Genomic DNA, 13,255 nt, shown 5'->3' with positions numbered 1-13,255 from the left:
AATTCCCCAGAAGTATACCCTCAGGATGACTTTTCTGGAAACCACAGTATAGCAGAGACATTACGGACACAGAAATGAGGTTCTAGTCTAGCATACAGAATTAACTAGCTGTAAAATGAGGCAAGTCGCTTAACTTTCCAGAAACCATTTTTTTCCTCCTATAAAGCAAAGGTATTAGACTTCAGATAATCTTTAAGCTTCACTCAAATTCTAAGGGTCTCAGAAGTAAAACAAGCACCATGTCTCCCAACTTAAATTAACATTTGATGCTATTCCTGAAGCTTTTATAACAATGTTCAAGAAGCAGAACCTGAGGCTTGATTGTTTTAGGAACCACAATATGCCACCGGCTACTTAAATTACTTAAATTAAAAAGGATATTGGAATCTAAAGTTATAAAACTAATTAATAATAATAATGCTAAGTGGTACTTATTGCATGTCAGGCTCTAAGTACTTGATATATATTAACTCACTGAGGGGAAAAAAAGAGGACTACAAGAGGTAATCTGAGAACCTTGAAACCAGGAATGTATATAAGAAGGGATAATGTTGAATATTAAATTGTAACTAGTATTAAGGCTTTGGCAATACTTAATAACAACCATGACTACTAAATGCTGATGAGGGCTTCCCTGGTGGCGCAGTGGTTGAGAGTCCACCTGCCGACGCAGGGGACGTGGGTTCGAGCCCCAGTCCGGGAAGATCCCACATGCCGTGGAGCGACTGGGCCCGTGAGCTATGGCCGCTGAGCCTGCGCGTCCGGAGCCTGTGCTCCGCAACGGGAGAGGCCACAACAGTGAGAGGCCTGCTTACCACAAAAAAAAAAGAAAGAAAAATGCTGATGAAATGACTAATGGGAATGGACCATATTGTGTATCAAACCTGGCCTCTGGAATTGTGAACAGTTTTCGATTCAGTGAAGAAATATCCGTTAGGACCACATATCATGTATTGAGACACCTGTAGCATTTAACACACGCATGCGTTTTCTCTGAGGATATAAGCAAGCACTATTCTTGATACTGCCTAATTCCTTTATGAACCTATGCTCTAGGTTTTCAAGACAGTAGCAAAGCGTAAGATACACAGTTTTTTCCCGTTTTACATTTGGAAGAGGATGATTCAGTGAAACAATGAGTCAATGAAGCAATGACTGGCTTCTTCCCAAGGCCAGCAAAGAGACTGACCATGTGTCTGAAAGATCGAATTAAATAATGCTAAACAAATGCCACTCCACCCTCAACTACAATCACAAGCTCAAGTAACCCTTTTCAGACTGCAAACCCAGACTCCAGAAGGTTAAGGCTAGAAGACGAATAGAGTAAGGAAGCTGAGCCCTGGAGAGACTAAGTCAAAAAGCAAATTCAGGAGAAACACAGAATCGGAACTCTCCACCTTCCTATGTGCAGGTTAGTAACCAGAGCTTTCACGGCAAGATGAAACAATTTAGAAAAGAAAAAAATTCTACTTGCTTTCTCTTTCTTTTCATCCACTGAAGCACAAGTATCCTCTAGGTCAGGAGCCCACAAACTACCACCACTAGGCCACCGCTTGTTTTTGTACAGCCCGTAAAAAAACACCCTGAGTGGATTTTACATTTCTTAATGATTGAAAAAAATTCAAAAAATTAAATTACTTCATGATATGAAATTCAAATTTCTATAAAGTTTTATTGGAACACAGTCACACTCTTGTTTACAGGCAGCCTGTGGCTGCTTTCACACTATAACATCAAAGTTGATTAGTTGTTACAGAAACTGTAGTCCCACATACCCTAAAATATTTACTCTCTGTCCTTTACCAAAAACGTTTGGGAACTTCTCAATGAATATAGCATGTGGAAAGTTAAATGGGATAAAAAGAGAAAATGGGGCATTGGAAAGATCAAATTGTGTGTCCATGCTTTCTCCTTTCAATCCATAGCAAGTAAGGCAAGGCTGGCAGAGCAACAGGGAGGGGAGGTCAGTGGTCAGATTTCACGTCACTTTGAGAATGCCGTGAACACAAAACCCTCCACTGTGTAGACCTGAAAATCCTCATGAACTAAAAATTCCATTAACGTATGCTTTCTCTAACTACGCTAAGTGAAGGCAGACACAAAGCACAGATAACCCCTGGCAACAGACAAATTACATGGTTCTCACATATTGATGCTCCTTAGAATATACCCACAGTCACAGAGCCTGGGGTTAAGAGGCAGGGAGGAAAGCACCCCACTGGGCAAGTCCTAGGTTAGAACCAAACTACAAGCTCCCATTCTAGCAGGCTCTGACCTTGAGCTAGCCATGTGACTCTCTGAGGGTGTAATTCTTTTATCTGTAAAATGAGGCTTGATGACCAACCAGAGGAATATTACCTATCTCAACTCCTAAAACTGGAGGAAAAATGAGAAGAGGAAAGAGACGAGGAGAGGAGGTACTTTCTTTTAAAAATACAGTGTTTTGTTTTCTTTTTTATAGTAGTCAAGATACTGTCAGGACAGAGATATCCTCATGGGAAAGCAAAAGGTCTATGGCCAAGCATCAGGCTGCACTCCAGAACACTAATTAGCAAGACTTCAGATGGAAGACTAAGAAACAGAGGCATTTGAATTCAAGGATGTGAGTTTGTTCCTTTCCATTTTTAGGGGCTCCTGGAAACAAAGACACATGTACCCATGCAGGGTGTGTTCTCTTTTCTTTCCCCAGGGGCAAAAGCAATATTTGTCTGTATAGTGCCTGCTGTACAAGTAGCCAACCAGGCATTAGTCACGGATACTATCTGTAATAAGGGGTGGGTGAAAACAGTCAGCACCTCCCTACCACTGTACTCCAAAAAAATGAAGCTTGTTTATCACAGTCCATACACTTGAAACATTTTGGGAGGGTATAATTCTGTTTATGTACTGGGGTAACTTTATGAAAAAATACTTAGCCCTCTGAAGAGCAAACACAGTGCATCCTCAAGTCTAGACAAGGAAGGTTCATTTTCCGACGGGCAATATGATTTAGGCCAGTAACTCGATTTTTCAGCTTCCAAAAGGTGTTCTTTTTTTTTAAGACAAGTGTGGAATCTAAAGCTTAGAACCCTGTTTCTCTCAACAAGTTTAAGTTCTCTGTTTTACAAGTTAATAGCTTTAAACAAGAAGAACAATAATCTCAAGACCCTGAAGAAAACCATTTCTGAAAACTTAGTTAAGTATTAAATATAAAATTACCATATGGGTCAGCACACCCATTACTAAGTATATGAAAACATATGTCCACACAAACTTATACACAAATGTTCAGAGCAGTTATTATTCACAATAGCGAAAAAGTAGAAATAATCCAAATGCACAACATGTAGTATATCCATACAACAGGATATTACTTGGCAATAAAAAGAAATGAAATACTGATCAATGTTACAACATGGATGAACCTTGAAACATTACACTAAGTGAAAGAAACCAGTCACCAAAGGCCACATATTCTATAATTGCATTTATATGAAGTTCCGGAACGGGCAAACCCATAGAGACAGAAAGGAGATTAGTGACCGTTAGCTGAGGGGGGGTGGTAGTGAACTGCTAATGAACATGGGGTTTCTTTCCAGCATGATGACAAGGTTACAAAATTAGACGGCAGTGACAGTTTTAAGACTTTGTAAATATATTAAAAACTACTAAGCTGCGCACTTTACTTGAATGACTGAATTTTACGGTTATGTGAACTATGTCTCAATAGAGCTATTATGAAAACCTAGTGAATTTTTTTTCCATCATTAAAAATGACATACTTCATATTTTAGTCAGTATTGAGCTTTAAGTTAAAATCTCATTTTTGCTATCAGTTTCTATATAAAGAAAGAAGAGTCAGGTTTAAGAAGGGTTAATAGATCCCTTTTTCTGGTAATTCCCATCTTGTGACATGTTAAACCTCATGACAAATTGGAAAGTCTTGTGCTCACAGGAAAAGCATTTTTCATTATTATCTCCAAGGGATCCCTGCAGGAGGGTCCATTCTAAAATTATGCTATGCAAAAGCTTCACTGCAACATGTCCACATTTGTATATGAGGGAACAAGGGAGAAAGGGAAAAAAATCCTACTGTGAATAAAAAAAAATCCCCCAAGCAAGGCCATAAATCAGACACAACAGAGCAGCCTAAACACACTTTGTGCTCATACAGACTTACCGCCTGGGTCTTCGGGCCTTGTTTCACCTCCGGTGTAGAAGCTACGTTTCCTACAGCCACCTCTTCAGAAACTGAACTCTCCTTGGTATTACTCAGAAAATCCATTTCATCTTCAGCTTTCGTGTCTGGCATTTCTGAAGAGAACAAGGTGGTTACAAAGTACATTTGGAAAAATTGATTCCTGGGCCTTACTATTTACACAACATGCTCCAGGTTTCATGTGTTTTGTTTGCCTTTCCCTTTGTGTTAAATAGAAAGTATTATTTTGAAGCTGGTGTCATTTCTGACCCTGTGCTGAGCTAGTCCCTCACCACCTGGTTATATGGTTTTCTCCTGCTTCTGTGTGGGTTTGTAGCTAAGGTAAGATCCAGTTCAATGTCCACTGAACTTCCATCTTCACTACTGACTTTTTCATGACAATTTGATGAGTGTGGTGCTATCTTGCACATGGAAAAGAAAACTGACAAGCTTTAAGGGAACAGATTAATAGCTAAAGCTAGTAGTCCATCCTGACCATTATCAAAGAGGCAAGAGATGTATCTGTACAGGACAAAAAGGAAAGAGCTACTGAGAATGAGATAAAGCCTTTGGGAAGAGTCTTTCTTTAAAAACATACTACATACACTCACCTACCCATCACAGCAATAGATAAGACTGAACTATTCTTAATAAATTAGTTTTTGTTTTAACTTTTATTTCTTCCCAAACCAAAACATAATTACACACTATCAACAGCAATTCCTTTTCTGAAGAAAAAGTTTTTTCATGTTTTCTTTAGAATTATGCTCAACAGACCAAACAGTAGTGGTTTTGTTACATGACTACCATATGGTCAAGCTAATACAGGAAGGAAGTGATAAAATGATGCCTGAGGCAAATTTAGGCTTCAACACTTCTTTAAAGGGGACTGATGGTTGAACAGTCAAAATTCACCTTGATAATCCAAATACAAATGGAACTATCATCTCGATTTCATTTGGAAGATTTTCTGTGGTTGTTATTAATCTAGTCACACTACTACTCTGGCAGAGAAAAATGTTCCCTACACCAGAGGGCAGAGGCTCCTTTCACCAAAGAATAAATTATATTATATTGTATTATGTATTTTATAATTATATAAATAAAATATATTAAGATTTTATTCTAATAGCACACTGTGAGAGTGTATACCTTTATACACTGTGACGTATAAAGGTCTACTTTAGATTTAGGAAAGTGACATTCCTATAAATGAACAGTTGTAAGTCTCCTTTCTTTGCCCTAATTTTTTAATTACATAATCTTACTAGCAATTAAAAAAATGGGCAAACACGTTTCCTTGCCCAAAGAACCAAAATCTTTCTTACATTTCATAAGATGTGATTAAAGTTAAAAAAAAAAAAAACAACTGACTAAGCAACCCCCTTAGAAGTATTCCTTGATCAAAACATTTCTGACTAAGATAGGGTTGTTTTTGGTTTTTGGTTTTTTTTTGGGGGGGGGGGCTGTTGATGATTTTTATTTTATTTATTTGGGGATGTGATTTCTGACACATCCTTACTATCCTACATCCATCAACTGAAAATATGTATCTTGGCAAGTAGCAACCAGTTCCAGCGGTAAACAGAGATTAGTGAGACCTGTGGGGTGTTGGCAGCCCCCTCGGGACTGGCCTGGCTCAGTTATACACAACTAACTTCCCAAAGCACTGCGGCCAATGCTCCTGATGTGTAAAGGGCTACGTCCCCTCACCCTAACTGGAAGTTTTGTGTTTTCCTCATCTCAATTTCTACTTGGCTTTGTCAACAGCAGTATATAAAAACAAAAGCCAATGCCATGTGGCTCCTTCCAAATCAGCAGTTAAACTGATGTCTCCTCACTTATAAAACAGTATGGTTAAATTCATAAATGGCAGTGTAAACTTCCTAGAAATACCCTTTGGTCTGAGATCACACTCAGGTGCTTTTTCTCCAGGGCAACGTGACCAGGGACTTTCCCCAAATCCTGGCTATTTTCTGAAAAAAAGCACCAATCTCTTCATCACTGGTTACTTCTCTCTGTCCTTTGAGAGGCCATGAGCATGGAGCACATATGACTCCTCTGGAGAGCAGAATAAGTAACTCCACACACACACACACACACACACACACACACACACACACACACACACACACACACACACACACACACACACACACACACACACACACACACACACACACACAGAAATCCCAAGCGCAGAGACACAGTTGAAACTTGATTTTCATCTCATTTTCCTTCCTAAAGCCTTAAAATCTTAAACATAATTTCTTAGCACCTTTACTATCTTTGTGTGCTATTAAAAATCAAAGTCTGGGAAAAAAAAATCAAAGTCGGCTTGGTTTCTATCTTTTCTCATAAGGTACTATAGACACAAACCTTACATAGTTTGTACTTGCTTGGATTAAATTCTGACTACTGAGCCAGAAAGAGAAATAATTCCAGCCCATGTGGCCAAAGACGCAGCACCCAAATGCAAACAACATAGGCAGGCATCAGCTTACAGCCACTCCCGTTCTTCTAAAATGTCAACCTGCCAGGGCCCCCAAAATAGACTTGCTGTTGTACCTTCTTTTAAAAATTACAGACCTTCTCATTGAAATTCTGAGACTGTTAGTGATAGAAATTTGTTGGCTGCTAACAATCCAAGACACTTTAATAAAACAAAAAGTGTGAAATCACCAGAAATACTATCTCAGGTTTCTTAAATCCCTCAACTGGAAAAACAGATTATAAATGGTTAAACACCCTCTATCAGGGAAAATGACCACTGTATTTAAATTGCTCTTTTTCTAAAGCCACTTCTCTCCTTATTCTATTTGTTCATTTCTATTCATGCCCCACCCCCCCAATTCTTAACACCTACTACAGTAAAGGGGTTTTCAAAAATTAGAAAGAACGGCAAGAGCAATCAAACGATAAAAACAAAACAGGCTTCTTACCTACGAGAGCCTGGGGGCAAGCAAGGAGATAGGTCCTCTGTCTATAGCTGGTAACAGGTGGTGGTCGCAAAGTCTGAATCAAACTGACCTTGAACGACTTCAAGAGTCAAAACCGAGTCCGACTCCAGTTTGAACTTCAGCCTCAACCCCCAATAAGGAGTTTTATTCAGATCGTTTCTTTCCACTGAACACCAGTGGTTTCTCTTTGCTCTCTCTGGACATGGTTACCCACAGACGGAACGGGCTGGTGCTGTGTGAGCAATCTGCTTGCTGCAGCTGCTTCACCAAGATAAGCAGACACAACGTCTGCCCTGTGACAGCAGCTCAGCAGACTAGGCTCTGGCGGAAATCCTGTATCCTATCCCCTGCCTTTCGCAGGGTCCTCAATTCCCAGACTGCTGCCCAAGAGCAACAGGCAATGGAACTGGAGGTCTGCTCCTCAGGCAGGAAAAGGAGGGAGTTCCCTTCTCACAGCCTCCACCAATGACCTAATACCACCATTTGGGATGCTGGGCCATCGGCTTACCATGATACTTAGAGCTGTTTGTGAAACCACCCTGACTAAATTTGCTCAGGACACAGACTAGGATGATAGGGAAAGAAAGGAGTTTCAGGTTTGTAAATAAAACAGCACTGTTTGTTATGGTTCTCGGGAAAAAGGACTATGCCATGTGAACAAAAACATCTACTAAATTCCTTTATCATTTTTGAGCACCTGGGATCTAGGCACTGTTTTCCAGGTTAGGAAAGTCATGACTGCACCAGTGTGATAGAGCATTTATAGGCTTTAAGCAGTCAAGCCAGAAGTCTGGAATGCAGGGAGCAAAAACTGCCCAACCCTGAGATGACGTGCCTCTCCGGATGGTGCTGACTGGTAACTTGGCAACCTACCCGATGAACGCCAGACCTCTAAACAACATGACACCTATGTTTATACCAGCACATCACAGAGACTCTTAAGGGAATTTGTTTCTTGAACTGTTGATTTCGTACTCTACTTTGCTTACCTGTTGCCGGAGTTGGTCCCTGGAGAGGCGGAATAATCTTCTCTGGCTCCTCCCTTCCAGCAAAGCATCCTGCAAGGTTCCCAGAGGCTTCTCCACGACTACTGCCCATTGGCGGGGTCTCCACAGGCTGGAAAGCACTCGCCTTCCCTGCAGAAGCACTCTCCAGCTGTTCGGGCCCTGGGCCCGCCTCGGAAGGACAGGGCAGTGACATGTGACTGATTTCCCCCTCTGTCATCAGTTCTCCCGAGGCCTTGACTCGTTCTATGACAGCATCCACTATGCGACTCGCAGCCTCCTCAATCAAGTCCGCTGTCTCAGGCAGAAGCACGGCTTTGGCAGCGACGGTGCACGGCATAGGGGCAGCATCCCTTCCCCTGCCTGGGGCCTTGTCACCACGGCTTGAGAGCTCCGTCTCTGTGGGGTGCTCTTTGGCAGCAGGCTGCGGCGGGACGTGATGCGCTTCCTCATCCACCTGTGTCTCCTTGGAGTCGCCTGTGCTACGGCTGCCATCTGCTCCCCCCACCTTCCCCTTCTCCCAACCCAGGGACACGACCTCTGGGGGTGCGGCGCCCTGAGGGTCAGTCACACCTTTGTCCGGTAAAGCTCCCGGCAAACCCAGGATCATATTCTTCTCCTGGCTCGAAGAGACTTGCGGAATCTGGATGTCTGGAGCGTTGTGTGGTGTATCCTTTCTCCCGGTCCCAGTGGTGCCTTGCAGAGCACCGACCACGGCACCATCCAATGCTGCATTTCCACTCACCTCACAAGCAGTGGTCTTCCCCTGGGACTGAGTGTTTTTCACCTCAACATCCAGAGCAGAAGACTGCTCACAATTAAGAACCTCGAACCCATCTGGTAACAGATTTGGCAATGGAGGTGAGCTGCTCTGCTCTGTACCTGAGGCCTCCTGGCTTGAGTCTGCAGCCAGACTCGCTCCTGGTGGCACCAGGCTCTGTGCAGCCCCACCTTCAATCAGCTGTGCGACTGGTGGGGCCACTTCCTTGTTATGTTTAGTTTCTGCGTGAAGACAGGCCAAGGGTGTGCCCAGTGAATTACCGTTCCGAGGAGCTCTGCCCTCATCACAGACAGCTGAGCCAGGTTCTTCATGGAATCCCGAGCCCTCTTGTCCAGGAGGTGGTGTTCTCGACTCTTCCTGCAACGTTCCTGAATGAAGAGTGTTGTCCTTAATGGAGGAACAGGTCACTGCTTTATCCTTGTCTTCTGGTCCCTGAGCTGCAGTGCTCTCTGGAACCACCTGATCTTTCCCTTCTTCAGTCAAAGCAGAATCAGAGGCCAAAGCGGCCTGACCCACATGGAGCAGGGAAGAGTCAGTGACTCCCTCGACGATATTCAGGACTTCAGGGTCTGCTGAGAGGCAGGGACGCTCACACTCTGCACCAGGTCCTATGGGACTGGTATTGCCCATGCTGGGCTGAAGATCTAGAGCAGAGGAGGGTGTGCACAGGCCCGCTACACTGTCTTCTGCTGGCTGCTTCTCCAGATCATTCGAGTCTCCATCTGGGCCATCTCTACAGTCTGTATGTGGTTCAAGAGTTGCTGTTCCTTTTTCATTCTGGGAGTAGGGGACAAGAGAAAGTGCGTCATCTTTGGTTACTGATTCACTGCCGGGACTGCCTGTCAGAGAGAAAGTCCTGCCTGATATCACTGCCTGGTCTGACACCCGTTCTTTCTCAGCTTTGGGGACAAGAGCATGTGGATGTGGAACTACCTCAAGCATATTTGCTAAAGGTGTTTCTAGTTTCGAATCTTTTCCTTGGCTTTCTTTATCCAAAACTTGGAGAGGACAAAAATCCACATGTTCCTGGGTGTCTCCATCAGGGTCAGGGGTGACCGTGTTAGCCTGTGGGCCTTCCAAGCAGCTGGCAGTGGGCAGTGGTTGTGTGTTGAGCAGCCCTGTGGTGGTGCCTTCAGGCTGGGTAACTATGTCATCACAGTGTTCTACAGCCAACACACCACTAGAAGTCCCCGTGTTCTGTCGACATGCAGAGGCAGCACAAAGTTTATCATCTCCAGTTGTAGAACAGATGGGTGATTTGCTGTTTTGGCTTTGAACATGAGATGAATCCGTTTCTGATTTCTGGTTTGGCATAACATCTTTTTGCGGCCTGGGAAAGGTTAAATCAGAGGGTGACAATGCCACACACATGCTGGCTAAGGGAGTGTCAAGCTCGAGACCTTCTGAAATCTCATCTTTTGCCGCAGCTAGAATTAACTGAGAGTTCTGAGCCCCTGGAGCATCAGCACTCTCTTCACAGCTTCTAGAAGTTTCCGTTTCTGCAGTGCTTTCATCAATGGCAGTTTCTTCATCACTAATGACAAGTAAAGACTCAGCAGGCTTGTCAGCAACCAGGGAGCCAGAGGCAGAGACACCATTTGGAACACTGGCTTTATCCATAGGCTCGTCTGTGACTTTTAGGTCAGAGGCTCCAGCTGTGCTGATATTAGAGTCCTCAAATCTTTCCTTCATATTCTCCCCTGCTGCAAGCACATTCCTCTGGATGGTGGCCTCTGGGTTCACGAGACTGCGTTCCGTTTCCCTTGCAGTGTCTGGGACGCTGGCACCTGCTGGTGATGGGACCACCAGTTCACCTCCAGAGAAAGACTGGGCCGTGCCGGGCTCCAGGGCTACGCCTCCCTGCAGGACGCGGCCTCCACTGCCTGGAGACTCCTGGTCTGTGGTCATTGCCGATGATTTTGTTCCAGTTTCTTCATTTCTGACTCCACAGGATGGAAGGCCTTCTGTGTCCTTTCCTTTGCAATCAGGTGTGCTCTGACGGCAGCTGTCAGGATCAGACGTAGTCCCAGAGTCCACGATAGGTGCTGGCTCCACCTCGTCTCCTTTGCTCTCCACGCCTGTATTTTTCTTCCTACAGGAAGAGTCTGTATTCTCTTCCTTAACCACACTTGACAAATCATAGGAACTTTCAATCTGCCCCACAGTGCTCCCATGGCAGCACTGAGAGCTCTCAGCGCCTTCAGGAGAAGCAAGCTGCTGGCTGGCTGTGGGCTCTGATGCACAGGGAAGAAACTGACCATCTGTATCTTGGTCACTGGGCAGACTTGAAGGTTCTTGTGCTATCACCACTGAGGGCATAAGACTGTCCATCTGTGTGAGGTTTGTTTTCTAGGAGGAAATGGAAGATATTTAAAAAAAAATTGTCCGGGGGAAAAGATGTCACTGACACCTATAAGCAAAAATTCTGTTGGAGAGAACTCAGTAGCATTCCAGCCTCTCAAGTCACAGGATAAGCCAACCTAAATAAAAATAAATTCTCTCTTGTTCCTGTTAATTTCCTCTTATAGTTGCATATCCACTAGAATGATAAAAATGGCAAGAATAATACAATATGACTATTTTCTATATTATGAACTTATTTTAGAAAACAGATAAAAACTGAGCCTCAAAAGAGCTCAGTGGCTATCTTCAAATGAGCAGCTGAGAAAGATACTTTTTATAGGGGCTTTAGAGGGGCAGAGGCTGCTTCCATCCCACCTCATATATACAAGTAAAAACAAATCCTGGCCAGTCTGGTAAACTCTCTTCAATCACAAGGCACAGACATATGCTCCCATGCCCTAAATTCTCACTGAGGAGTTACACAGCAACCTTTAATCTCCAAAATATGCTCCGTTCAATCTAGTTTAACAATTTTAGTTATGGGGTTATAATTTCAAAAAGAGTGGCACGGTCGATTCTTTCACCTCTTGATAAAAGCAGTTCCTCTGTTCCTCTAATACTGAATATTAAATAAATAAGAATATATTGAACTAGTAGTACCTAATTCTTGATTATTCTCAGATGGTACTGTCCTTTGAGGATATTATAGGTCATCTCAAAAATAGTTTTTGCAACTTGAAAAACAGATGTAACCAACTATACAGGAATGGTTAAAACAATCATGGTTAATCAACCTGATGGAAAATGCTACGCTGTTATATAAGTGTTAACTATGAAGACCACAGTGAAATAAGGAAAAGATATTTATAACATATAACATAATGTTTAAGAAAATAAACAAAACTTATAGTTAATCTAAGGTTATAATTATGCAAAAACTACAAGTACACGTATATAAGGCTTAGGAAAAAATGGAGAAAAACAAACACAGCTGATCTTTAGAGTGGGTTTACCTTTATATCAAAATTTCGGGAATCCTTAAAATGATACTATTTTTTTTCAACACATAAAAACTATTTTGCTCTCTATCTTTTTTTTTTTTTGGCTGCACTGCGCACCTTGCGAGATCTCAGTTCCCTGACCAGGGATTGAACCCAGGCCATGGCAATGAAAGGCCTAACCACCAGGCCTCCAGGGAAGTCCCAAAACTATTTTTATAACACCTGGTTTGCTCTTCGCTCATTATCTGATCTACTACAAGAATCTCACGCAAATCCACCATGCACTGTCATCTCATTCACTTACCCATTCAGTTCCTGTGTCGAGCACTTACAGTACTCCATCATCAGCTGATTCCTGTCTACTCACTGGGTCTGATGTAAAAGTTCACACATGTAAGTGTAAAACGAGTTACGCTCACTAAAGTCCTTCTAATAATAGAGTACACGAAAAATGAATTTTCACTGAAAGCGTCTGTGCTATGCTCCTTAGGGTATTCAAAGTGGCTTGCTTCCCTTCCTGCTGAGAGTGTAACTGACTCCAAAAAAATTATGAAAGCAGGTCATTAAATTTAATAAAGGGTGAACATTACAGAACAGAGATTTGCAGAAAAAAGTTGTCTTGCTTGAAAAATTTTAGATGCTCCTAACACAAGCATCTTCTCAGTTTTAATTTCTCATGGTTTCCTGTAAAATATTCCCACACCGTGCAGGTAGCTTTGGCATCTACTAAGTGCTGTTTTCAAATGGACTATCATTCACCCAGTAAGAAGAGCCCTAAAGGAAAACCTGACCTTCCGGCAGTCTCTTCAGAGGAAAATAAAATGACACCTATTCTGGAACAGATATGACTCGGAGAGGCAGAGGCAGGTACATCTACAACCTGCTATGAAGTGTCCTGGCCTGCTGCTCTCCGAAACAAGCAAGGCCTGCTCCCAAAGAAGGCTCTGGCGTTGAGCTGACCCCAGATGACCTTAAATGAAATTACTGCC

General features: G+C 42.8%; 1 protein-coding gene across 7 annotated transcripts in view; it reads right to left on the bottom strand.

The window, feature by feature from the left end:
• AKAP13 (A-kinase anchoring protein 13) overlaps positions 1 to 13,255 on the bottom strand; it is a 343,180-nt gene that overhangs the window by 150,056 nt on the left and 179,869 nt on the right. For 6 of the 7 annotated variants that reach the window (XM_082835493.1, XM_082835495.1, XM_082835496.1 and 3 more), the window contains exons 7-8: positions 8,127 to 11,271; positions 4,160 to 4,293 (exon numbers count right to left, since the gene is read on the bottom strand). In XM_082835493.1, the coding sequence (XP_082691619.1) occupies positions 4,160 to 4,293; positions 8,127 to 11,271 (3,279 nt within the window). The remainder of the gene's footprint in view (positions 1 to 4,159; positions 4,294 to 8,126; positions 11,272 to 13,255) is intronic. The other variant, XM_082835499.1, reaches the window with a different exon arrangement.

The sequence above is a fragment of the Leucopleurus acutus genome, assembly GCF_964270905.1.
Source record: "Leucopleurus acutus genome assembly, chromosome: 1".
Classification (NCBI taxonomy): Eukaryota; Metazoa; Chordata; class Mammalia; order Artiodactyla; family Delphinidae; genus Leucopleurus; species Leucopleurus acutus.
This window is presented reverse-complemented; position numbering and strand designations above follow the sequence as displayed.